We start from the raw sequence: 14,124 nt of genomic DNA, 5'->3' as shown, positions 1-14,124 counted from the left end.
GATTCAGCTAAGTTTTACTCAGAGTAGACCTGTTGAAGGCAATGACCATTGGTAAGTTAATTTTAATAGCTCTACTCTGAGTAAGACTTAGCTGAATACCACCCACTAATACTGATCATATTTCAGTATGACCTAAGCACAGTGGTAACCTACCGGTATCTCCCTGGTCATCTCTCCTTTGCATTGTTTGCTAAGTGTATGACTCAAAATGCTGCTGCTGGAGTTTCCTTTTAAGTGTTCTTTCATTAAAAGGTTGTTTCTTTTCCTTTCTGATAGCATCCTTTCCTGAAACTGGCCAAACCTTTGTCAAGCTTGACGCCGTTGATCCTAGCAGCCAAAGAAGCAATGAAGAGTAACCGTTAGCAGTGCTGCTGTGGCCTTCATCATTTTTGTTTTTTTTTTTTGTTTTTAAAGTTTTTCATAATATATAAATTGTTGCTCTTGTTAGGGAGGTTGAAAGTCTGCAAAAGGGAAAAAAAATCTCTCACCTGGAAGACACAAGAGAAGAAAAAATGGTGGTGGTAGTAGTGAACTCTTCTGGAAGAAGTTGTGAACTGAATCACTGGCCTTTTCACCACTTTTGCAGACAACTCCGATGTATTTTCCTATGCCTGGGAGGTGTTTTTTTTAATGACTGCTGTACCAGATCCCATTCATTGTGCTCTGTTGGGCACTTTCAATACTTGAACAACAGATTCAAGCTTTTGGAGGGAGGCATTACTTTGATCTGCTGACCTTCCCCTCCCCTTCCATTTGTCAGTCATTCAAAATATTGCAACATCTGAGTTACTAAAAGGCGGATATGGTAGAAATGTGAAAATTCCTTTTATTCACCTATCTCTTAGCATACAATTTAGCTATAACTGTGTTGTAGCATTAACCACCCAGCTACCTAAGAACTGTAGTTTTTTTCCAATGACTGTTCTTTAAGACAGAAGAACATGAGTAGAGGGGAAGAAGAAGGTTCAGCAACGTCTGATACATAATTTTGTTGCATGGACTTTTTAACATAAGGGAAAGATGCCTCTGAATTTAGGAGATTGAATACATGTGGGGAAGAGGAAAAAAGTGTTGCTTTTCTTTTCTTGGTTAATGCTCAAACCATCCCGTGGGCTCGGGGAGAGAACTCCATCCCTGTGACTTGTCTTCCATTCCTTCCTTGCCTGTGTAGGCTTGTTGGTAACATTTTAAAGGGATGTCTTGAAAGTGTGTGGTTTTATAGCAAAGTGTTGTATCCATGTTCTGACTTGGGCTTTGGGCTTTATGCTGGTGCCTTCTGAATTTTTAAATTGCTCTTCTTTGTCTTAAGTACCTTTTGTATATGTTGTACATTTCCCCTCCAAAGCAACTTTGGAGCTGTCAGGATTAAGTATTAGAGCTCTCTTCCTTTTTATATGTATAAAAATGTATATCTTCACCATTTCTACTAACAAAGACCCAGCAGATTTTCAAAAATAGAAGATCCAGGACTTTTTTGTATAATTCAGCCAACTGAATCTTCTGAACACCAAAAGTGCTATTCTGTGGAGACAAACAATTGGAGATGGCAAAGTAGTCTAGATTCAACATTATTTGAATTGGCTTGTGAGTGGCTGCAGAACCTTGCCTTCTCATGCTTCTCTTGAAAGACTTACCAACTGTTATGGCTGAAGACAAACACAAGATAAAGTGCCTCCCTAAAGGAAAGAAAGTAATTGGAGCTGTAGAGGAATTGAAGTTCTGGTTGAGGTGGTCAGGTGCACCGTGGGGATTCTTCAGTCACATCAGCCTTCTAGAAGCACTGTGTTTTATGTGCAGCTCTTTATCAAGAATTGCCAAGTGATGTGCCAAACAGTAACATAACAGACTTACTAATTTGGTGCTATAGCTTTGTCGCATTCCTACGTGGTATTCTTGGGAGAACGTTTTAAAACCCTAGCTTAAGAGGCAGTCTTTAATGCCTTTAATGCCTGATGGTCAATGAAAAGCCTGTTTCTTACCTGTGAACAATATTAATATGTGTTGACATAAGGGCTTAATTTCTGCTGGGTTTTATGAACAGGTTTGCAAAATTCTGGGTTCTGAGTCATTGCATCACAAAGGGCTCCATTCCCTCAGATCTTGGAGCTTCTTGCACCCTGCTCTGTACCAACAAATGCCTTATTAATGCTGATGAAAGCAGTGCCATACTCCAGTCCTGTGTCCTATGAGAAGTATTCATTTGAAAACTGTAACAAAGCAGCCCAGTTGCTTTCAGAGCATTTTGAATGTGTTTTGGTTTAGTCCAAGAAATGTGGTGTCCTGGTCTGAGTGGTATTTTAGGTGGTGTTCTTCCTCTGGCCATAACTTGCAATACAGTTACTATAAAGTATAGAATAGCCATGCTCTTAAATTTGGTTTATGTGAGTCAAACAAAGAGATTTAAAGGATTCTCTACAGTTACCTTTTCTTACCTTTGAGCTGTCGTCTGTTGCTGGCAATGGAATATGTGGAACCCATGACTCCTGCTGTGAGATAAGTGTATGTTGGTGTTTTTATGGTAGCAATTAAAGGTAACACTTCTGAAATAAACAAAAAGCAGCATTTACTGATTTTTAATGTGATTAAAAATTATCTTAAATGAGTAGTTGACTGCCTCATCATGAGGGTTCTCAAATCCTCCTTTAAAAGTTGCTTACAATTTGGGTTGGCTCAGGACTTGCTGAAGCAGGACCCACTGGCAACTCTTGTGCCAGTCATGATCATGAGTACTATCACAGCATGTCAGCATGGGTGCTCTTAAGTATAGCAGCTTTGTACTACGGCAGTGTGTTCATCTAATTTCCCTGTCCACTATTGCAATAAAGGGTTAGGGATAGAAGCAGACATAAACTGAATGGGAACTCTGTGTTTAATGAGAGCCATCAGGAAGTTCCTGATTATTGTGCAGCGATACATGTGGTTTGTATGGTACAAGGACTGAACATGTATTGCCAGTGTCTTAAAGCTTGGTTTAGAAGTGGAAAAGTGGCAGTCTTTTTCTCCCCGTCCCCTCTAATGTCTGGTTTGAATGTTCAAGATTGTATCTTCCGGGCACGGAAGTATAGCTTATCAGCACAGGAGTAAGAACACTCAGCATAAAATTGCATAGGCTATTGACTCCTAACTGCGCTTCCTGCTAAAGATGCCTTAACCAAATATCCAGGCACCAATGTGAGTAAATATTGATCGATTCACATAGTTACTCACGGCTTACTCACACAGTCATCTTAGATTAGATGTTAAGCTGTTCAAACAGTATCCTGAATACTCCAGCATCGTACCAGATCCCAGTTCAATGCATTGCTGCAAAAGACTGTTTTGTAGAGTTTGAAATGGTCGTAGCTGAGCATGTATTGAAGTGTGCAGGGCAACCACTTCATAGCTTCAATATTCAGTCTGGGCTTACAAAAATTGCCCCCCCCCCCAAGTTCTTGGCTGAATCAGTCTTTGAGTGTTGGGCATGTTTGCAATGGCACGTTATGGTTATTGGTGTGAATCTACAAGGAGGAGAGAAGGATAGAGAAGGGTATCTCATTCCATGAAAGCAGGCTTACCTGGAATGAGGAGTTCCCAATTCTGCCCCCCCCCCCGGCAAAAAAATCCAGTTGAAATAGACACGACTACTTACCACAAATAAGTTTAGCATTTGCTGGTTTGAATGGAGACATTAACAACTTGAGAATATAACTGATTAACTTAAGCAATCACCATATGTGTTCTCTGGAGTAGTTTGGAGTCAATAAAACTCTGCTGTTAAGAGTTACAGAATTTCTTTGTCTTCGTAGCTGGAATTAAGTACATCTTCTTGAAATTGTTTCCTTCTCTTTGTTCCCTTTCTCTCACTTCATTAGATGGAAATGAAAGTAGTGCAAGCTTTCAGGTTTTTTTTCCTGTCTTCAGATTTTGTTGCCTTTTGTTTAATTTAATCCCATTCTGTTATTTAATTGTTACTGCAATATTAACTACTGTATTTGACTATGTTTAATGACTTTGTTCTTTCAGGGCTAGAAATAAACATTTCTAAAATGCTTGATGGTTCTCATTCTCTCTCCCACCCTCCCCCAATAGAGAGGCTTACTTGAGTTAATAGGGACAATTTTTGTTTCGTACTATATAGTGTGATGGTTCATTTGATGTAGACTTGCAGCTTAGTTATCATTTGTCTTCAAAGCTTTTGTAACACCCAGCGAGCAGCTGCAACTTTTTCGTACTGAGCACTGTTTTCAAAGCAATTCTGTAAAAACAGCCATGAACATTTCGCTCCATGTTTTTTGTGCTGTTTAGGTTTGTTATACAAGTTGATGGATCAAATTGGTTCTTAGGCATCTGTATAAAAAGCCCTTAATGGATACTTTATGGAGATGAATTTTAGCCATCTGTTTGGCAACTTAGATATTTTGCAGATGTGCTTCAAATTATAACTTGATTACAGTGTTTTGTGCATGATCCTATTGTTAAGGTTCACAGAGTCAACCACACACCTTTGCCTCTGGATACTGTCAGTTTTGTTAAGAATCAGAAGTGTCCATTGTATCTAGTACCCTGGGACCAGCTCAAGATGTCAGAAAAGATAAAGCACCATGTGATTACCCCAGGCCTGCTTAGACTTTTGTCCCCTTTCTGGATTTACACTGGATAGGTCTGCAACCCAACACCAGTTACAGTAGTACCTCGGGTTACATATGCTTCAGGTTACATACACTTCAGGTTACAGACTCCACTAACCCAGAAATAGTGCTTCAGGTTAAGAACTTTGCTTCAGAATGAGAACAGAAATCGTGCACCCGCGGTGCAGCGGCAGCAGGAGGCCCCATTAGCTAAAGTGGTGCTTCAGGTTAAGAACAGTTTCAGGTTAAGAACGGACCTCCGGAACGAATTAAGTACTTAACCTGAGGTACCACTGTACTTGATTCATAATTGAGTGTGCAGAGATTATACAGTTGGATATGGCTCCTACAGTGTTGATCCTCAGAAATAAATTGAACAAGCCTGCCCAGAGTGCATTTGCCTTCCCAGTGAGGAATCTGTTTATATTTAATAAAATGATTCAACCACAGGTAACTTCAGTTTAAAATATAAACTCACTGGGTTGTATCCAGTGCTAATCCTACTTACAGTAGCCCCACTGAAATTGTTGAACATGACTAACTTAGGACCCGCTTTAGATGCAACCCTTCATTGCCTGTGTCAGTCATGTGATACATGGAGTTACTGCCATTCTTTTACCAAAATGCCAAGGGACACCACCCCAAAACAAGTGGTTCTAGCACCAGTATATAGTAGTCACTGTAATGTTAAGGGAATTCATGTAAATGAGGTTAACTGCTACAGGAAATGTGGCAGACACACTTTTTGAAAAGTAAATTGTCTCCATCTCCATCCATTAAAAAAATGTATAAATAAAAAATAACAAACCAATCTAATTTACAAACAAGATCCTGAAAAGGGCAATAAAGAATCAGACGGGAAGCAGATATCTGAAGGTATCTGAAGAAGTGTGCATGCACACAAAAGCTTATACCCAGAACAAACTTAGTTGGTCTCTAAGGTGCTACTGGACAATTTTTTATTATTATTATTATTATTATTATTATTATTATTTATTATTATTATTATTATTCAGATTTACTATCATGTTTTATTCTTGCTTGGTGATAAATGGATGGAGCCTTCTGGTCATAGCAGTCCTTTTTTTGCTTTGAGAATCTGGGTGATGCAGAAAACTGATTGACCAGAGAACTGGAGATTCACAGAAGAGTGGCTTTGAGATTTTGATGGAAAGTCTCTTAAAAATTGTGTGATAATTTACATGGTAGGGCTAAGCCCTTGTTGCCCTAATAGACCCGCCTCCACTGACTTTAATCGAGGTAGGAGAAATGAAGAGTGGAAACCATATAAAATACTAGATTTTAGCAATGGCAATTCATTATTTTTAGTCATGTTTACAAGGTGTTTTCTCAGTTTACAACATACACTAAGCACTGGAGGGAGCAGCTTTATGGGCCCCAAATTCTGTACATGCTGTGAATACCTATAAATTGCCAATGAGGTGGATAAGAAGGATGAAGTGCGAAAAGTGGCGAAGAATTTCAGAGCTGGAATCACGTGGAGGAACAATCATTACTAGAAGTTAGTCTTGCTTCACACCCTCAGGCGAATTCTACAGAGCTGCACCTTGCTGACTACATACTTCATTTTTGTTCCACGTGTTTCATTTTTATCCAAGGAGCCTAGTGTCCTGTTATGTGGTTCCCTCTACGTAGATCCCAAAATAACCATTTGTGGCTGGTTCCTTGAGAGCGTGTGAGATAGAACAAGCTTCATATCTAAGTAGGTACTTGAATCTGGATCTTCTTGCTCAGCCAGGCACTCTAATCATGGCATGAGATTGCCTTCCTGTTTACTCAAGAACCTGAATTTTGTGGGTCCATAATTCATCTCTTTATTCACTCTTCATGCTTAGTTGTGTGCCTTATTGGTTTGGTATGAAGAAAACATTGTGAAGGTGACCAGAGACAAACTAAAAATAAACGCCACAGTCCAAAGAACCTAAATACAATTAAACCTAAATGCCTGGGCTGTGTGTATGTGTAACTGGTGATATTAGCCAATAACCCAGGCAGTAATAATAATAATAATTTATTATTTATACCCCGCCCATCTGGCTGGGGCCCCCCAGCCACTCTGGGCGGTTTCCATGGAAACCAAAAATACAATAAAATATCACACATTAAAAACATTAAATGAGCCCCAGGAGCATATCGTCCTCAGCTGTAAAAAATTAACTTTGTTTGCAAGAGCAAAGATTTCAAATGTGCTCCTGGAGTCACGATGCTGGATTGAAATATTAAATTACTTACTGGTTTTACTGCTTTCCGAACCAGTTTCTTTGTGTTCTTGCTAATATGTTTTGATTGGGTTGGTGGTAATCATAGAAGAGTCAAAATGTCCGAGGCAGTTGCACTATGGTGTCAAAATGTGTTGGTTTTCCCAGAGATTTCTGTGACCCTACTGACCTGTCAGCTTTTGCCACGTTTGCTTAAAAATGCCTTTCTGTGGAAGAACAGCAGGTGTGGGCTAATCCTTATCCCTCCCCCTCTTTTAAGCAGTGCCGATCCTTGCGTTACAGGGCACCTCCCATCTCCTATGAGACTTCCAGCATGGCTGGTTTGAACGTCTCCATAGCCTTTTTCTTCTCCATTGTCGCCCTTTGTGAGGTGACCAGGAGGCTCTCCAAGAGAATTTTTCCACCTCAGCTGTACTCGTGCTTTGCTAGCGAACTGGCCAGCTCATTCCAGCTGTGTGCTTGCTGCCTGGAGCTAAAGATGCTTGTGGAGATTGGTCCATGGGGTGGTGGCTTTGGCCCAGATGTGAGCTTCACACTCCTCTTCCTTCTCTTCTTGGTTCATGGTGCTTCTTTTGATGGAGCTTCTGCCAACCCTGCCGTCTCACTCCAGAAATGTTTAGCTTTGGATTCTCCTTTTGTGGCCACAGTTGCCAAACTCTTGGTCCAGTTTATGGGGATGATAGCAGCTGGCGCCTTGACCAAGCTCTATTGGTCCAGGGAACTGACAGACTTCCACATGATTCAAAACTTAATGGCCCAAGACTGCAGCTCATCGCTCAGAACATCTGTCTCCCATGGCATCTTTGTGGAAGCCACATGCTCATTTTTTTTCAACATAGCGATTCTCAGGTTCCAATCCAGTTCTCCCATGTACAGAGCCCCTGTCATTGCACTCACTGTTACTGCCTTGGCCTACACAGGTAAGGATTCAAAGCTAGTCTCCTCCTCTTCCCAATGTTATATGTTCAGAAACTTAACCAAACAATTTAATCTGTGCAATGCTTTTGTATATAAATGGAATTGGCCATGTGGTAAATAAGGGTCATTTGCTTGTGTGACTTTTAAAAAATATATATAATTTTATTTATAATTTTCATTTATATACATTTCAACAAAAGTTCAACAATAATTCTATCATTTCAAATCTCGACTTCCTTCCTCGTCTTTCTGCGGTTCCTTAAATTTATTTTCATCATTTCCTACATATTCCAAATTATCTTAACTTATTCTTTTATTAATCTGTTTTCATATATAGTTTTGAAACTGCAAGTTATTACAGTAATCCTTCCAATTTGTTGGAAGCAATCCTTCCAACCCTTAATTTGTTTAAAATTTGTTTGTAAATATTCAATAAACCATTTCCATTCCCTTATAAAAAGTTTGTTGTCTTGATTTCTTATTCTTCCCAAGCTTCTGTAGCTAGTTTTCTTTTGTCAGGACCTCTTCTTTCCATTTTTGGGCAAATAACATTCTTGTAGTTGTCATTGCATACATAAATAAATTTCTATACTGTTTAGGTAGTTCTACTCTTATAATACCCAAGAGAAAAGCTTCTGTTTTTTTAATTATTTTCATAAATCAATCAATAAAGCAATAAATGTTACCTTAACTATCTTTTTCAATTCTTTATGTATCATTTCCCAGTAAGCCCTAACCTTACTACATATGAAAAATGTGCCTTTGTCTTTACATTTCCAACAGTTACTCAATTTTGATTTATACATTTTTGCCAATCTACTAGGCGATAGATATAACATTTTCATGTAATTTTCTCTTAGACCATAGCTTGCTGTAAATTTTATATCCATAGTCCATAATCATTCCCATGCTTGCATTTCTATATTATGACCAATATCTATTGCCTAATGTATCACTGAAGATTTCACTTGCTTGTCTTTTGTCTTCCATTCCAATAATATTACACATTTTAGAAATCACTTTAACATTACAGTCTAACGGGTCTCTCTCCAATTGTAATAACTGTTGCCCAAACCCATGTCTCATATCTTTATTAAATGCTTCATTCAAATGATGGTATTGTATCCATGTTGTTAACATTCCTGATAGATCCTTAAACTGTTTTAATTTAAATTCTCCCTCTCTTAATAAATTTCTGTAAGTTGCCCAATGTTCCATCATATTCTTCTTCACCACTATGGCTTCCAGTGGTGCAAACCAGAGTGGTATTTTGGTCTCCAATAGATTTTTGTATTTATCTCATACCCTATAGAGATTTTTCCTAATTATATGGTTTGTAAATCCTATAGGTACTTTCACCTTTTCATACCACAAATATGCGTGCCAACTAAAAATTTTATCATGACTTTCCAAATCTAAAATGTGCAGATTCTTTAATATCAACCATTCCTTCAACCAGCACAGACAAGATCCTTCATAATATAATCTCATATCCAGCAGGTGAAAACCTCTCTTTTGCATCACTCCATATTTTATTCTCTGTTTTTCCCATTGCCCAGTATATTTAGAAATGTCTTTTGCCATATGTTGAAACAATCTGTCTTGCCAGTCACCAGTATTGATTGAAACAAAAATAACATTCTTGGTAATATATTCATTTTTACAGTCGACACTACCCAACAATGCAAGTTTCATTCTACCCCATATTTGTAGGTTTCTTTTAATATCCTCCCATATTTTCAAATAAATTTCTTTATGCCTAAGGGTAGTATAAAGGGTGAGATGCTGGGAATTAGAAGCTAAGGTGGTGCTTGAAATCGACAGTGATAGAGGCCGCTAGAAATCACAGTTATTTTGTTGTTGTTTAGTCATTTAGTCGTGTCCGACTCTTCGTGACCCCATGGACCAGAGCATGCCAGGCACTCCTGTCTTCCACTGCCTGACCAGTTTGGTCAGACTCATGTTTGTAGCTTCGAGAACACTGTCCAACCATCTCGTCCTCTGTCGTCCCCTTCTCCTTGTGCCCTCCATCTTTCCCAACATCATCCCAATCACAGTTATAGGGGATCTGAAAAATGGGACCAGGAGGATTTGCTCTTTGATTCATTGATTCTCAAACGGCTCCTAACCGAAGAATGGGAGGCTGTAGCATCTCTTGCTGCTGAGGATAGATGTGTCACAGTGCCCATTCTACTCAAGGCTTCCTGAAGATACAACATCGCTGGTCTTACTGCTCTCTGTTTGTTCATCAAAGGTCTAGGTCCTTCTAGAACTAGAATTTCCTTTCCCTCCACCCTGCACTGGGTCTCTGTGAATGAATTCTGTGCTCAGAAGTAGAGGGCTTTCTATCTCTATTCCTCAACCGTCTTCAGTGCCTGGTGGGAGGAGAGGCTGCTGCCAGCAAGCCCTACATAATGCACTGACTCTGAGGGGCAGGCAGAGGGCAAGGGCACCCTGGGTGGGAAGAAAGGGGGAGCAGAGCGCAAGGAGTCTTGATTTTTTTTTTTTAACGCTTTGTGTGTCCAAGTCCACTCTTGCCCCTTTCTATAATCTATTTATCGCTGTGCATTTTTCTTTTTGTAAATCTACCAAAGAATAAAATAATACCAGGATTACGGGGTTTCCTCAGGGCAGTGGAGGGTGTGTGTGCCGTCCTGTTACCCTTCTCCACATAAGAAATGCTCTTGGGCAGGGGTGATACACAAAATGTGGGGTAGAAGAGGGTCAATTGGACAGGGAGTGAGAAATGTCCCTATTTTCATCTGAAAAATGTTAGAGGGTATGACTGCTGTCAGCTTCTGTACATGGAATTGGTGATGGGGTGCGGCAGGGGGGAACCATTTTATCCTTAAAGTAGTTTAAGAGTGCTGGGAATTGTAGCTCTGTGGGGTGGGGACTACAATTCCCAGGATTCTTTGGGGGATGTCATGTGCTTTCAGGTTGGGTTGAATGTGCCTTAAATGTCTAGTACTGTATGGATCTTCCCAGAGAGAGACAGCACTGGCCCAGGGCATGTTGCTTTCCTGAGTCGCTACCTAGCAGAGTTGCAACTCAATACTTCAGATTAAATTCCCAGATTCTTCTGTTCTTGTTTCAAACTAAACACCTTTCATCATGTCAGTTTAACAGATCTTATCATGCACATGTTGGTGTCTAAGCCAATTTGATTAGGTGGATTGAACTGTTTGCATTTCTCTTCCTGCAGCTGCACCTTTCACAGGAGCCTTTTTCAACCCTGCCCTGGCATTTGCTGTGACTTTTTCCTGTTCTGGGAACAGCTTACCAGAGTATATGCAAGTGTATTGGTTGGGGCCCACTGCAGGTAAGTCAGATTTCAAGACAGTGGAAGAAACAACTATGGTTGCAGCTGTGACAAAATTTTGTAGTACAGATGAATAATGCCTAAAATAATTCCTTTGTGGCTTAGGGCCCTCGTATCTACGGGACCGTCTCTCCTGGTATGCCCCGCAGAGGACCTTAAGGTCCATGAATAATGTTGTCTTAGAAAGTCTTTGACAAAATCAACATACTGTTTTCTAAAACAAAAGCCAACTAATATAATGAAATAAAAAAGGAATGGGGACAAAATGGCAGTTCAGAAAGATTTATTTCTCTTCTCTAATTCAGGATAAGATGTGTTTGATGCCCCATTAGGTTTTTCTAATCTGGAGCAAGCTTGCCTATAGTGAAGGTGCCCTTGTATGAAGGCCTCAGAGTCTTTTCACAAATAGTTGCAATCCCTGCAGGTTTTATAAGGTCATTCTAGCAATAAGCTGATCAGACTTTTTGTGCAGACTGATTAAGTCTCCCTTGTTATTGACTCTCTTCCAGGGATGCTGGTAGCTCTGTTTGTGTATCGGGGGAACATCCCACGACTCTTTCAGACAAACCTGCTGTACAGTCAAAAGAACAAATACAGGATCCCCAAGGGAAAAGCAATTTCAGTGTCTGGTGCTGAACAAAGACAGCCAAAAACACAGAAGGCGACCAGCTGCCCAGGACCATCTGACAGAACAGAGTGAAAGAGATTGGCATTGGTGGGTGGCACTGGGGGTCCTTTCAGTCTTTGATTGTTATTATTTGGCATGAGGAAGAAGACCTTGAGCATCACTCTGTGTTCCTGAGGTCGCTTGTAGTGCATTCTGGCCAGAAAGAAGGACAAAAAGTCATCTCTCATGTGCTGCCATATCACCAGTGTATTGCGTTGAGCTAGGTCCTTGCAAAGGTCTGTAGAAGTTAAGACCCTTAACATTCCATACATTCAGGTTGTCTTCTTAGTGCCCTCTTCGGGATATTTTTCATTCTGTAGCATTCTTATGAATGGGTGGGATGATATAGTACCTTGTGGCCCCCACCCAAAGAAGGTTAGCTATCTTCAGTGCTTTCTTTCTATGGGTATGCCAGAGTACACATACCCCGAAACATTTTTATGAATCTTGGTACTTTTGTCCATTTACTGTATTTATTTTCCCCGATTTGAACTATTTTCTTGAGTCAAAATGAAAGTACCCCTAAGAAAAAAAAGCACTGGCTATCTTTATGTTCTTTGATATGGGATAAATAAGGGAGGAGCCTGTGGCCCTCTGTATGTTGTTGGACCCAAGCTCCCATCAGCCCCACCCAATGTGGCAAAGTGGGAAAGGATGATGGGAGCTGTAGTCCAAGTTCCCCAGCCCTATTATATAATATGGTTGGATCTTTGGCATTCTTGAATGTACAGGCAACTCGCAACTCACATGCATTCAAGTCATGAGGGACCGTACACATGTGTGACACTTTTGGCGCTGAAAGCTGGTGGGGGCAGAATAGGATCAGAATTGGGTAGCGTGGGGGCAAAATAGACCGGATCGGACCAGAAGGGACTTACATGCATCCCACTGACTCATATTGCGGCCCGGAACAGAACTCCTGCGTAAGTGAGGATTCCTCTGTATGTGTTAATAAGGGTTTGACACTTAAATCATATATTTGATTTCATATGAATCATATGATTTCATATGAGAGCTGCTGGAACTGAGTTCTGGTGAGTTCTGGCTGAAAAAAGCCCTGGGTATTTTTTGCACTTGTGTAATGCACTGGAAGTGTGCAACAGCTTTTTTTTGTGTGCAATTGCTTATTCATTAGATTTTCCACTTCCCCTTTACCATGAAGTCTCCGGGTGGGTTACAGCAATTTAAAAACACAATCTTTAAATTGTGGTAGTTTAAACAAACCACAGTCAAGAGAACTGAGTGCTCCCACCCCAAAATGTGCTAATAAGCTTCCAGCGGTGAGAGCAGATGTACAACAGCTGACTTACTGGCTTAAAAAAAAGTATTTTTATTAAATTTCCAAAAAGAATCCACATAAAATACCAGTGCATATTACAAACTTTTTTCTTTCTTTTGTATTGCCACCTAATATTGACTTACTGACTTTTTATGGTAAAGGGAAATCCATATTCAATCTGGGCAGGGGGAAGAGTACAGGCATGGCGACATCACATAGACAACGCTGAAAGTTTGTGTCAATGAACAGCCCCGATTCACAATCAACACTCCATCTGGAATTTGCCCCTTGCACCTGTGTTGCACCTTGAACTTACCCTGTATCCTTTTGCACCCTCACTTTCTCTACCCTTGAGTACATAAGGGATAATAAATACACAGTCATTCAATATATTCCTTGCATAACTCATAACAATGTGTTCTTATCAGCTGATCTGAATTAAGTCATTTGCAATGGGGAAAGCACATCTCTCTCTGTAAACAATGAGTAAGGTAAACAATTTGTTCAATTGCTTAAATGCCAACCGATTGCCCTCATTACAAATTAGAAGTATGATCCAGCTAAATTAAGCACTAAGGCTGCAAGCCTAACTCCACATACTTGTCTAGAAGCCCCACTGAATTCAATAGGGCTCATTTCTGCTTCTGATGAAGCATGTTGAAGATTGTTCTGTAAGACTACAATCCTACTTTGCATATTTTTTGGGGGGAGTAAGCCCTGATTATCTATGGAAATCCATTCTTAACTCTGTCCTTGAAATCAGTTTGCCTTTGAAAAGTGTCCGTTTCCATGTTGTGTCTGCTTTATCTCTCCCCCCCCACCCAAGAGACATGATTGTGATAGTTTAAAAGGACTCCTTGTGGTCATATTGAAAGTGTCAAATAGAACCAATACTCAGACGGGGAAGTACCGTATTTTTCGCTCTATAAGATGCACCAGACCACAAGACGCACCTAGTTTTTGGAGGAGGGAAACAAGAAAAAAATATATTCTGAATCTCAGAAGCCAGAACAGCAAGAGGGATCGCTGCGCAGTGAAAGCAGCAATCCCTCTTGCTGTTCTGGCTTCTGGGATAGCTGCGCAGCCTGCAT

At 40.2% G+C, this 14,124-nt stretch overlaps 3 protein-coding genes across 5 annotated transcripts in view; 2 read left to right on the top strand and 1 right to left on the bottom strand.

Moving 5' to 3' along the window:
- PAK2 (p21 (RAC1) activated kinase 2) overlaps positions 1 to 4,028 on the top strand; it is a 44,838-nt gene extending 40,810 nt beyond the window's left edge. For all 3 annotated transcript variants that reach the window (XM_079977286.1, XM_079977288.1, XM_079977287.1), the window contains exon 15: positions 277 to 4,028. In XM_079977286.1, the coding sequence (XP_079833412.1) occupies positions 277 to 363 (87 nt within the window). In that variant the 3' untranslated portion in view covers positions 364 to 4,028. The remainder of the gene's footprint in view (positions 1 to 276) is intronic.
- The window catches only part of WDR53 (WD repeat domain 53), a 374,347-nt gene that overhangs the window by 89,840 nt on the left and 270,383 nt on the right, over positions 1 to 14,124 (bottom strand). The window lies entirely within an intron of this gene.
- LOC307216770 (aquaporin-12-like) lies at positions 6,747 to 13,923 on the top strand. The gene is made up of 3 exons (XM_079977327.1): positions 6,747 to 7,767; positions 10,971 to 11,087; positions 11,597 to 13,923. The coding sequence occupies exons 1-3, from the start codon at positions 7,161 to 7,163 to the stop codon at positions 11,785 to 11,787; spliced, it is 915 nt and encodes a 304-aa protein (XP_079833453.1). The 5' UTR covers positions 6,747 to 7,160; the 3' UTR covers positions 11,788 to 13,923.

Source organism: Podarcis cretensis (assembly GCF_951804945.1).
Source record: "Podarcis cretensis genome assembly, chromosome: 5".
Lineage (NCBI taxonomy): Eukaryota > Metazoa > Chordata > Lepidosauria > Squamata > Lacertidae > Podarcis > Podarcis cretensis.
Note: the sequence above shows the minus strand (reverse complement) of the source record. Positions and strands in the feature narration are given on the sequence as shown.